The 13,320-nt window shown below is 33.1% G+C and overlaps 1 protein-coding gene across 3 annotated transcripts in view; it reads left to right on the top strand.

Annotated features, from left to right (window-relative positions):
• The window catches only part of COG5 (component of oligomeric golgi complex 5), a 290,007-nt gene that overhangs the window by 203,516 nt on the left and 73,171 nt on the right, over positions 1-13,320 (top strand). For all 3 annotated transcript variants that reach the window (XM_039849028.1, XM_039849029.1, XM_039849030.1), the window contains exon 12: positions 8,461-8,665. In XM_039849028.1, the coding sequence (XP_039704962.1) occupies positions 8,461-8,665 (205 nt within the window). The remainder of the gene's footprint in view (positions 1-8,460; positions 8,666-13,320) is intronic.

Raw genomic sequence — 13,320 nt, 5'->3', positions numbered from 1 at the left:
TGTAACTGTTAAGATACGGAACGTTTCCACCTCCTAAGTTTCACTTATGTACTTTTGTAGTTAATCTACTCTCACCTCTTGGCTCCTGGCAACTAACAATCAACTTTCTATCAGTATAAGTTAGCTTTTCCTAGATTTTCATAAAACTGACATTGTGCAGTATGTATTCTTTTATGTCAGCATAATTATTTTAAGATACACCCATGTTGTCGCATATATTAGTAGTCCATTTTCTTTTAATCGGTGACTAGTATTCCACTGAGTAGATACATACAACAATTTGTTTATCTGTTACCCAGCTGGGGAGCAGTTGGGATGTCACAATTTTGGGTTATTGTGAGTAAAGCTACTATAGTCATTTATAAACAAGTCTTTTGTAGACATATGTCTTCATTCTCTTGGGTAAATACTTATGAGTGGAATTTCCTGATCATTTGATAAATATATGTTTAACTTTATAAATAATTGCTAAACTATTTTCCAAGATTGATGTACCATTTTGCATTCCTATCAGCAATATATGATAATTCCAGTGGCTCTACATTCTTAACAATCCATGATATTGGTAGTCATTTTAATTTTAGCCATTCTTGTGAGTGTGTAGTAGTTTTTAATTGTGGTTTTAACTTCCGCTAGCCTAAAGACTAATGAGGACCATATTTTCACATGCTTATTTGCCGTCTGTATATCTTCTTTGGTTATGCATTTGTCAAAATTATTGGCTTTTTAGTTCATTTTATTTTATTTTATTCTATTTCAATTTTTTAGTTTATTTGATCTCATTATTAATTCTTAAGAGATCTTTACGCTCTAAATTCAAAGTCTTTTCTCAGGTGTATGTTTTGCAAATATATCTCCCTTGTCTCTGATTTGCCTTTTCATTTTCTCAATATCTTCCAAATGATAACAGTTTTTAAATTTGGAAAAGTCAAATTTATCAATTTTTCTTTTATAATTTATGTGGTTTTTTTGACCTAGGAAATCTTTGTCTGACTCAAGGCCAGAAGTATTTCCTTCTATATTTTTTTCTAGAAGTTTTACTAGGTTCATTTGGAGTTAATTTTTGTATATGATACGAGATAAGGATTAAGATTCATCTTTGCATACACATCTAAAAGATTATACTCCGCTTATTGATTGCCTTGGAGTTTCTGTTGAAAATCATGTGGACATATATGAGTGAAACTATTTCTAGAATCTATTTTGTTCTATTTTTTTTTGCATGTCTATATTTGTATAAATGCCATACAATTTTAATCATTAAAGTGTAAATCTTCCTATTCTAGGCTCTTTGCGTTTCCATATACATTTCAGAATCAGCATGTTGTTCCTGTGAAAACAGATTTTGGTTAAGATTTATTGAATCTACAGATCAATTTGTAATGAATTCACATCTTAACAATATAAAGTGTTCTCATCCACAAGTGTGTTATTACACCTTACCTTTGATCTAGGTCTTTTACATATTCTCTTCACAGTGTTATATAGTTTTTAGTCTGCAGGTCTAGCAAATCTTTTCTTAAATTTATTATGATTTCATATATTTTGATGCTATTATAAGCATTGTTTTTTAAAATTTCTTTATAATTGTTCATCGTTAGAATATAGAAATACAGTTGATTTCTATGTACTAGCCATGTATTCTTGACTTTGCTAACCTTACTTATTTTAGTAGTTATGGGAGATTATTTTTAGGATTTTCTATATCAGTGATAATATAGTCTACAAATAAAGACAATTTTGCTTCTTTTCCAATCTAGCTTTCTTTTATTTATTTTTTCTTCCCTTACAACACTCGCTAACACCTCCAATACTGTGTAGAATTGAGGTAGGTTTTACCTTGTTTACAATCTCAGAAAGCATTCAGTTAACCTTTATATGATCAGTAATGTCCTTAGTCAGGATGAGGATGTTCCTTTCTATTAGTAGTTATTTGAGAGTGTTTATTTTGAACTGTTAATTTTTTCCCAGTACTTTTTTGCATCCATTTAGATGATCAAATGGTATTAGTTATTTTAGTCTATTAATATGGTGAATTATGTTGATTTTTCAAATGTTAAACTAACCTTGCATTCTTGGATAAGCTTCATGTGGTCATGATGTATTATCCTTTTTATATGTTGTTGGGCTCAAATTGCTAAAAAATGTTTAAGGTCTTTCGATTCTATGTTTATGAGATATTGATCTTTAGTTTTCTTGTAATATCTCTTTCCAGTTTTGGTATCAACATAATGCTAACATCAGAGAGTGTGTTGGGAAGTATTCCTTCTTCTTCAATTTTCTCAAGCAGTTTGTGTAGAATTGGTATCATTTCTTCTTTAAATATTTGGTAGAATTCACTAAGGAAGTCATACAGGCCTGGAATTTTCTTTGAGGGGAGATTTTAACTACAAATTCAACTTCTTTTATAGATGCAGGATTATCTCATTTATTTCGTGAGCTTTGGTAGTTTATGTCTTTCAAAGAATTTTTCCAGTTCCTTGAAGTTTTCTGATTGATTGGCATAAAGTTGCTTTTAATACTTCCTTATTACCCTTTGAATGTATGGAGAATCTGATATGATATTCCATATCTCATTCCTGATATTATTAGTTTTTTCCTTATTCCTAATGATTATGATTAGAAGTTTATTAATTTTATTCATCTTCTCAGAAACCAACATTTGGTTTTGTTGACTTTTCTCTATTTTCTGTTTTCAATTTCATTGATTTCCACTCATGTATATTATTTATTTTCTTTTTGCTTTGGGTTTGATTTGCTTAATTTCTTGTTTATTAAGGTTAAGTTTAGACTATCGATTTGAACCTTTTTTTTTTTTCTAATTTAAGCATGCTACAGATTTCTCTATAGGGAGTATTTTAGCTGCAAGCCACAGTCACATTATTTTTTCCAAACAATAGTGAAATAACATCTATATGTCTATATCTTTGATTCAATAATTGTTGTTTTCTAACTAAATGAGCATTTGCAGAATCTGAGATGTTTGTTTAAAACTTAAATCATGAATTATTTTAGGGGGTAGTTTTAAAAATATTCAGATATAGTAACATATAAATATAGCCATTTAACAGTTTCTTTCTTTATGTCTGAAAGTATTGGGTTTTCATGAGAACAATTATCGTCATAAAGTTTCCTTCCTTCCTTCCTTCCACCCACCCTCCCTCCCTCCTTCCCTCTCTTTCTTTCTATGTGTGTTCCTTTTCCATAGATTTCTTTCTGTCACCACATATTTGACCCCTTTTACCCCATCTACCTCCCTCCTCCCATGAAGTTTTCTTTAATATTTAACTTTTACGTTGTAAGCCAATTATGTTTTAAGGAATATAATTACTAAGAAAATACAAAGATGTAATTGCACCTATAAAATATGTCAGTATAATTACAAAATTTATTGCAACTTTAGTTTTTAGAATAAAAGAAAGCAAATGTAAAAGCTCATTTATGGCTGTTTCAATTTATCATTTTCAAGCATTGATTAAAAATATAATTTATTGCTTTAAAAATGTTTTTTAAAAGTTTTGGAGTTGTTATAGTCAGAATTTTACTTATTTAAATAGTAAATTTAATTCGCATTTCTTTTTTTTAATATTTTTTCCCCTGAGATATAAACCTAGTCAAGTTGTTCTAATCTAATAAAAACTAAAACAAAACTAGAGAGTTCCTCTCTTTCTTTTTTACAATTTTTATGACAGTTTATTTGAGCCAAACTGCCAATGATTACAGGGAAGCAGGATCTCAAATGCTTCCGATAGTTTCTCTTTAGTTACTGTTTAATCTCCCCTTCAATTTTTATCCAGACTTTCTCAAAAGAGTAGTTTGTAGTTGGGTTTTTTTTTGTTTTTGTTTTTTTTGTCTTCATTTTCATATAGTTTATTTTTCAACTAAGTGTACTCTGGCTATCTCATTAAAGTGAGCAGTGACCTACCTATTAATTGCCAAATCCAGTGGATATGTTACAGTTCTTACCTTATTGGACCTATCTGGCTGTGTAGTCAAAGAAGCTACTGACAGGAAATATAATATTTTTAGGCAAAAAAATCCCATATTAATATTTTACATTCAGAGTAGTCTGTTACTTCTAATAGTGTTATTACTTTAATAACTACCTTTGGGAGAACTCCAAGTAAGTTTTTTGGAAAGCACCTTTCTTTTATATAGCACATACAGTCCATGATGTGTACTGTAGTACTTAAAATTATAGACAGGCAATATTAAGGAAATGCAACCATCTGCAGAGTTGAAGATTCTGCACAATGTAACAGATTGTCTAAGTAAGTAATATTTTGGCAGAAAATATCTAAAGGGAAATTTTTCTAGTTAGGAACATGTTCTTTCTGATGATAAACATTCATACTTGGTAAAATGTAGTTCTACTAGGTATAATAACATATAATCCAAGGATTTTACAAGCAATAAAGTTACTTTATTCAAAAGATAAGGGGCCTGAATTTGTCATCATGAAGATTTAAAGTAGCTTCAATAGGAAATCTGCTGCTTTAATTATCTATGGGTGTCAGTTATTTCCAAGATGATTTCTAAACTTTATGTCTGTTATTTATCTATTAATATTTGTTCATCAGCCTGTCGAGTTATGTTACGTATTTTTTAAGTCTCAATAGAAGCAAGCAAAATAAACGTTATCATTTTGAACTTTTTCAAATGAAAACATAATTCTTTGTAATCTGATGGTTTTCCCATAATATCTCATCCCTCTTACTTTGCTTTATTTTCTTCATAGCTCTTGTCACTTTCTAATATTTCACTTTATTTGTCATATTTGGACCCATCCCCCTGCTACTCCTCACCTCCTGCTAGAATATAATCCTTGTAAGACATGGAATACTACTTAGATCATGGCAAGATCCTCAATGGCTAAAAGAGTACGGGACACACAGTAAGGCTTCACTAAATACTTGTTGACTAGAAGGAAGGAAGGAAAATCTTTCCTTCACTAAAAACTTGTTGACTAGAAGGAAGGAAGGAAGGAGGGATCAAGAAAGAAAACATGCCAGTCCTCTTTTATAAAAAAACTTTTAAGTTTTTAAACTTAAAAAAGGAGGAGATGTGACCATGGAAACAGAGATACAATTGCTGGAAAGAGACCACAGGCCAAGGAATGTAGGCAGATGGAAAAGTCAAGGAAAAACTCCCCTAGAACCTTCAGAAGGAACGCAGCTTTCCTGGCACCCTGATTTTGGCTTATTGAGACCAAATTTGTTAGAAAACCTTAAGAACTAAAAGATAATCCATTTATGTTGTTTTAAGCCACCAAGTTTGTGATAATTTGTTACAGCAACTGTAGAGAACGAATACAGTAGGTGATAAAGTATGCATATGTTCAGCTTTAGTAGATACTGCTAAAGTGTTTTCTAATGTTGTTATACCAAATTCCCATTCACAGTATATGAATGTTCCAGGTTTTCTATATCTTTGTCAACACTTGGTGTTTTCTGTGTTTTGTTTGTTTGTTTGTTTGTTTTAGCCATTTTGGTGGACATTTAGTTGAACCACATTGTGGTTTTAGTTTTTCTGTGATCAATGATATTTATTTTTCTGTGTTTATTGACCATTAATAACTTATACCAAAGAAAAGGAATTAGTATCCCTAATGTATAAAAAGCTTCTAAAATGAGAAGGGAATGGCCAACAACCCTAAAGAAAAAAGATGTCACCTATAAATTGAGAAAGGAAAAATAAAACTATACAGAGACCTCATTTTTCATCCATCAATTCAGCAAAAAAATAAAAAAGTTTTATAACACTCTGTCGGCAAGCCTGTGAGGAAACAGACACTCACACGTTGTTAATTAGCATACAAACCTTATGGAGGGAAGTTTGCGAGTATCTAACAAAATCATATAGGCATTTGCTTTTTTACTGAGCAATTCTACTCCTAAAAATTTATTCCATAGATGCACTAGCAATAATATGAAAAGACATATCCACATGTCTATTCACTGCATCATTACTTGGAATAGAAAAAACTAAAAACAGTCCAAATGTTCATGACAAGGGGATTAAACTATGGTATATCCATAGAATAAAATGCCATGCAGCTATAACAAGGAACAAGAACATTTTTAAAAATGGACTGAAGAATAGCTTTATGTACTGCTATGGAGCAATCTCAAAGATATATTAATTTTAAAAAAGAAAGATGAAGTATGCATACAGTGTGCTGTTGTTTACCTGAGATAGGGAGTGGTATATAAAAGTATAAATTTTTGCATATATATTTTTAGAAATGGAAGGATAAACCATAAAATCAAGAAAAATGGTTACCAATATTATGGGGAGGGTGTGTATGATGAATACATTGGAGAGACCAGGGATAAAAGCTAGTCTTCTTTGAATATACTTTGTTGTGTAGATTTAACTTGGAAAATATATAAATATTTTATGTAGTTACAAAATGAAAGAAATTACTAAAAATCACAAGTAAAATGGAAAATCTTAATGCAAGTATGTGTCATTGGTGGCATAACCACACCAAAGGAATATCTTCATTTGACTTCTTTACTTTTTTTGTTGTTAAAAAAAAAAAAAAAGTTTTTGTGGCCCTACTGGGATATTCTTCAAAGACAAGATCTTCCCTAAAAATCTATGAACTGTTTTTAATAATCATGTTATTGATGGGATTATTATTATTATTATTCTCAGGTTGCTGTATATGTGGTGTGCTAAAAAGTAAATGAATAATTATGTTGGTTATCATAGTGAATCAGGATTTTCAGCATAGGAGAAGGAAGGTATAAAATGGGTGCGATCAACTGTGTAGGAATTTTTTCTTTAAAAATAAGTAATTTGATTTATGTATGTTTCATATCTCTGTCCACTGGAAAGGCCTAGAAATAGTAACTATTTCCATAGTACTGAACCCCTCTAATACCCATGTTGTGGTTTTTAAACATGATTTCTCATTAAAAGAAACCAGAGTTTCTTGAAGAAATGGCTAATTCCAGGTCTGGTGCAGGAAATGTGCAGGACAATTCTGTAATCCTATGTACCAGAAACCAAGGCAAAAGACTATTAGAGTTGTATTAAAAGGATTTGGTATATACCAAAGATGGAATAAATTTAGCATCAGTAAGGGTAACAATTACAAGAGATTGAAACCCATCAGATATGCCTAAATCCAAGAGTTCTTAATGATGTAAATAAAGAAATACTTTCTGGTTACCCTTGATGATACATGGAACTTACTCTGCATTTTGAAAACTGGTAAATAAAGAGAAAAAAAAAAGTTAAACATTTTTCTGCCTTTCCTACATAAATGATACCTCAAAGAAACCAAATAATTGATGTTAGAGGTGTCTATTTATAAAAGTATCACCTACTTTTTAATTGGATTGTTTTTTTGTTGTCACTGAGTTGTATGAATTATATATTTTGGATATTAACCCCTTATCAGGTGTATCATAAGTGAATGTCTTCTCTCATTCAGTAGATTGTCTTTTTGTTTTGTTAATGGTTTCCTTTGCTGTGCAAAACCTTTTTAGTTTGATGTAGTTCTATTTATTTTTTCTTTTGTTTCCCTTGCACGAGGAGATGTATCCAAAAAAGAAATTACTAGTAGCAGTATCAGAGAGTTACTGTTTATGTTTTATTCTAGAAGTTTTATGGTTTGGGGTCTTCCGTATAAGTCTATAATCCATTTTGAGTCTATTCTTGTATAAGGTATAAGAAGGTAGTCCACTTTCATTTTTTTGCATGTATCTGTTTAATTTCCCAACACCATTTATTGAAGAAACTGTCTTTACGCCATTATATATTCTTGGCTTCTTTGTCATATATTAAATGAGCATGTAGACGTGGATTTATTTCTGGGCTTTCTAGTCTACTGATCAGTGTATCTGTTTTTACACCAGGACCATGCTGTTTTAATTACTGTAGCCTTGTAGGATAGCTTGATATCAGGTAGTGTGATACCTCCAACTTTGTTCTTCTTTCTCTACTATATGATTTCACTTATATGTGGAATCTAAGGAACAAAAAGAACAAACTAATCGAAAACAGACTCACAAATATAGAGGACAGTCTCATGGCAGCCATAGAGGGAAGATATTGAGGGGCTGGGAGAAAGGGGTTGAACGGTTAAAGAAGTACAAATTAGTAGTTGATAGATGGTCATGGAGCTGGGGAACTCGGCATAGAGAATGCAGTCAGCATTAATGTAATGGCTGTGTGTAGAGCCAGAGGGGTGATAGAGTAATTGGGATTGTTTCATGAACTACATAAATTTCTAACCAATTTCAAAAAAAAAAAAAAGTATCACCTATAATAAATGAGTGGAAAATTACTATTACTATCATTATTTCAAAAGGCCTCATTAGAACACATTTTCGGTTTGTCCTATAACCTAGGCTTTTTGTAGCATCACCTCCATATATAAAAGAAGTTTTTATTAGTTACATTTTATTTTATCATTTATCTAATGCATCTTATTGTTTTGCTTGGCAGCTTCTATGTTTTTGAAACAGGCATTTGAAGGAGAATACCCTAAATTATTGCGTCTTTATAATGACTTATGGAAGCGTCTTCAACAGTACAGCCAAAATATTCAAGGAAAATTTAATGGAAGTGGAACTGCAGACCTCTATGTTGACCTACAACATGTTGAAGATGATGTACAGGACATATTCATACCAAAAAAGCCAGATTATGAGTATGTTTGTTTAATCAAACCTGTTTGTTGTCATGTTAAGGATTTTTGTCTTTTATTTTTATTATAAATTAGAAGTTGGGAATATGCTAACCTTCTAAATCTTTTTAATGATTATTATTATTTCTATACCTTAAAAGATTACATAAAATTTTTAATTGAAAAAGTCAAACTTTATTATTAGTTCAACAGCCCGATTCCTAACCAGAAGCTGTTTTAAAGGATAGTGCCAAGTAGGATGAGTAGAAACTAGGAGATGAGCATAAATGGTCATTATTTTTAATTGACATTAAAACATATCTGTAATTACATCAGACAGCATCATTATTGTTGGACTACTGGCATAAATGTCATGTGAAAGGAGTTGGTATATTCAGAAACTATAGGAGAAATTTTATGCTGGGATAGGTTCTCGGTCTGGCAGGAAAAACTGAGTATACTCAAACCTGAAAATCTCTTAGATCACTGATAAAGTACAGTATATGTAGCTGCATTTAGGAGTCATATTGGAAAACAGCATAGCATCTTAATAAGATTAAAGCAGCCAATTTTTCCTAAATTGAAAAAGAGTATTTTCAAATTTTTATTTATGCACCAAATAGTTGATCGACTTTTACACTTTTAAACACTAGAATTATTTATTGTGATGAGGCTGACTCAGAGAACAGATTATCACCTACCTTGTAAGAAAAATGTTCGATAGATTCACGAGTGCTTTTAAATGTTTGTTTCTCTTTTAATTTTTTTTTTTTCTAAATACTTAGAATTCATTTGTACCCACTGCAGTAAGAATTGAAGTAATTGAATTGTACCCACTGCCTGGTAAAATAGAGGAAGTAAGAAGTTTTGACTAGCAAAATAAGTGGCACAAGAGTAGGCTAGAATGATAGAATGATACCATATTGTTGTCTTCAATAACTCTTTTATGCTAAACAGGTAATTAGATAAGGACTAATGGAAGAGGAAACAAGAGGACAGAACCCATATGTTGATCTGAAAAGATCTAATAATATATATATTTTTAATTATATAAAGTAGCATGTATGCTATCATTCTATTTTTGTCTTAGTTTATTTTTAAATCCATTTGCTTACACTAAAAAAGGTCTGGCAATATACACAGTAAATGATAATAGTGGTTTATCTCAAGGAGGTAGAATTTTTATTTTGTATTTTCTGCTTTTTAAATTCAATGGAGAGAAAAACCACTGTGTTTTGACTAATGGAACATCACTGTCACCCTTTGGAGACTAAATTCAGTAAAGCAGTTGGTGGGGAAGAGGAAGTATGACCCATGTTTAAGAACCCCCAAAAGAATGGGGGTAACAAAGAAATGAGGGAGAGTTGAGAATGTTTATAGATAGAAGTAGCAGTGGAGAGAGAAAGACATCAGAGATGCAAGAAAGAAAAGAAGTAAAGAATGGAACAAGACTCTAAGAGAATTGGAATATAGAATCAAGGCACTAAAAGCTAAGTTAGCAATTTTCATCATTCAGCAATTCATGCTGAATTTTTGATAATGGTAATTACTATGAGAAAATAAAACAATATTATGTGATAGAGCACCTTATTTAGGGTGATCAGGGAGACATCTATGAGAAGGTGACATTTGACTTGAGATCTAAATAATGAGAAGAAGTCAAACATGGAAGATTTGGAGTAAAATTTTGTATGCAGAGGTAACAGGAAATTTAGAACCCTTGAGAAAACTAAGATGGGGAGGTTTGAGGAATAGAAAACTGTAACACACTGAATGACGAAGAGAGGGTTATAAAATTGGGTCAGAGAGGACAGGAAATGTTGATGTAAAAAACGTCCAAACCTGTAGAGAATTTTTATGAATTTGAGCCAAACTGACAATTGCCGGAAAGCAAAATCTCAACAGACCGAGAAAATGCTCTGGAGAATGGAAGTTTTACAGTTTATTTTATACATTCGAATCAAAGGAGGAGACATATGGAGGGTTACATGACATCCATTGGTGGTAGATTATGGGAGTAGGAGAAAGCAAAGCCGGGAAATCTCTGGGATTGGATAAAAGGTAAAACAGAGAGAGACATATACTTCATTTATATCGGGGGATGCAGGAGGGTTAATTATTAATAGTTACAGCACGTAGAGATGGTATTCAGGGAACAAGATAACTGTGGTCTTGTGCTCTGGTGTGGTGGGTGAGTCTGAGAGGTCTAGAAAAGAAGATTACTTTGATATTTCAAAAGTATGTTATTTTAGATGCAAAAAAGATAATAATAGACAGGCTCACTTAAGGTAAAGATTGACCTTTGTCTAGGAAGCTACAGGCCTAGGATGTGACTACCAGCCGTGACCTGCTTTTAGTTAGGAGTTTTTATGTTTAGATCATCCTATGTGGTTACATCCTATGTGGTTTTGGCCTCTGAGTTTGTAGGGACTACCATGCAGGCCTCCTCTGAGCTTGTTAGGTTTAGTATGTGGCCCCTTTTTTGTCTACAGAATGTAAGATCATATAGGGCTTTATAGGCCATTGTATGGAGTTTGGAGTTTATCAAGTAGAGTGGAAACCATTGCTTTTAAACAGAGGAATGATATGCAGTGGTAAGTATTTTTAAATTAGCACTCTGGCTTTTATGTGGACAACTAAATTGAGGATGGGGGGCATCGCCACAGAGAAGGTAAAGGAGAATGGAAGCTATTTTGTTTATTCAGACAAGAGATGGTAATGGCTTGAACTAGGATGACCATGTGAGATGGCAAGAATTGATCAGATTGATTCAAGATACAGTTTAGAGGGTAAACCAATAGATTAGATTTGTGAGAAAGAGAAGAATCAGGAATATAATTGGATGTTTCAAAGAAGACAAGTCTGGAAGACATTGTTTCTTTCATGCAATATTGTTGAATTATGGTTTTACTTTTGGAACTGTCAAATTCAAGATGCAAATAGAATTGTTGAAAAGGTAGTTGAGTATAAATCAAGGCTAGAAATACATATTTGGAAGTCATCATCATATAGATTTTTTAAAATCATGGAGTTGGGGGAGATTCCATAGGGAAGATATATATGAAAAAAGAGAACCCTGGCCCAAGACAGGCACTCCCAAAATCATAGATTGCGCAGAGAAGTGGCAGTCTGCAAAGGAGACTAAGCTAGAAAAAAATGATGAGAGAGGAGGGAAACTCAAAGTAGTGTTGGGCCCCAAAGAGTGAATTTCATTTAAGTTGGTGGAAGAATAGTTAACTGTTTTGCATGCTACTGAAAAGTTGAAGAAGATTAGGATTGAGAATTTATTTCTTAACAGCAAAACAAAGCTTTTGGAGCCCTAGATGTGTAATAGTAGATACAAAAGCATTATTAGAATTGGTTAAAGACAAAATGGAAGAAGATAGACTTCTGGGGCAATAGCACTCCCTACCCCACTGACGCACTTCCCAGTGAAACTGGTGAAAACTATTACAGAATAACAATTTAAAGCCTCTGGAAATGGTCAAATGGTCCTAAAAGCAAACAGCAAATGAAAAATCATCTCAAAATCTATGAAAATCTATAAGAAAGAATTCCCAAAAAGCCTGTGATATTTGAAACAAAACTGTTTCCTCTCTCTCTCCTCCCAGCTCAGCAAGGCATATATATTCCACTTCAGACTGCAGCAGCCAAGAACAAAAGGCTCCCTTTGTCCCCAGTTCCTACCTGGAGGGGTTTTTCTTGGGAGAGGCAGAACTTAAGCATTTCTCATGCTGCCCACAGCTACCTATAGCTGAAGCTAAGTTCAGGCAAATGAATTCAGGGGAAGGGGGTGCTCTCTTATTGTGCCCAAGCCCTGCTCAAGGTGTGGCATCTCTACCTTGTTGTAGCTCCCTGAAAATACTGGGGTCTCATCAAACTTCCTCCTAGTTTTTGAAATAGTGGTTACATACCAGGAAAGGCGGGCTAAGAGGACTTCAGGCTGCTGCCCTCCTCCACCAAGTTCCTAGACTGAGCTATCTGTCAGTCAGAAACTTGCTATTTTCTCCACTCCCAGCTTCAGATCCCTGACACAAAGATTTTGCCTGGGAGAGAAGCAGGCAGTAAAACAATTAATTTCTAATATCTTTCCAAAGTACCTGACTTACAGAGCCTGGAGAAGTTTAAACCTGAGGATAATCTCAAAAACAGTGGAGGTTGTGGCGAAGAGCAATGGGGAGGATATTCAGAGATCTAATGAAAATACAGACTAGACTATAGGGCAACTAGCTCTTAGGAGAGAGCCAGGGAAAAGACAACTGGGAAGAGTCCTCAGGGGTCAGAACTACTATCTGTGAGCAATTAGTGGAATTTAGCAATGGGGTGTGGTCAGGAAGAGAAAGAGAAGGCAACTCCATCAGCTCCACCTTCATCCCTGGGTTATGGTGGGTATACCCAAAGCTGTGCCTCTCAGAGGTTTAACACTGTGAGAGAGAAATAGACTTCACTAAAGTAATCTAGCCAGTCACTCAACAATTAAACAAGCAAATAACAATTAACAAGTCCCAGAGGTGGGGATGACCAATACTGAGTGTCTATAATATGTTATCTAAAATGTTCAGTTTCCAACAAAAGTTATGAGGCATATAAAAAAACATGAAAGTATGACCCATACAGTGTGTGTGGGGCAGGGAAGCAAGCAACATACATTTCCTTTGAGAGTTACCAAATGTTGGATT

The sequence above is a fragment of the Pteropus medius genome, unplaced genomic scaffold (assembly GCF_902729225.1).
Source record: "Pteropus medius unplaced genomic scaffold, Ma_sr-lr_union100, whole genome shotgun sequence".
NCBI classification, from domain to species: domain Eukaryota; kingdom Metazoa; phylum Chordata; class Mammalia; order Chiroptera; family Pteropodidae; genus Pteropus; species Pteropus medius.
Note: the sequence above shows the minus strand (reverse complement) of the source record. Positions and strands in the feature narration are given on the sequence as shown.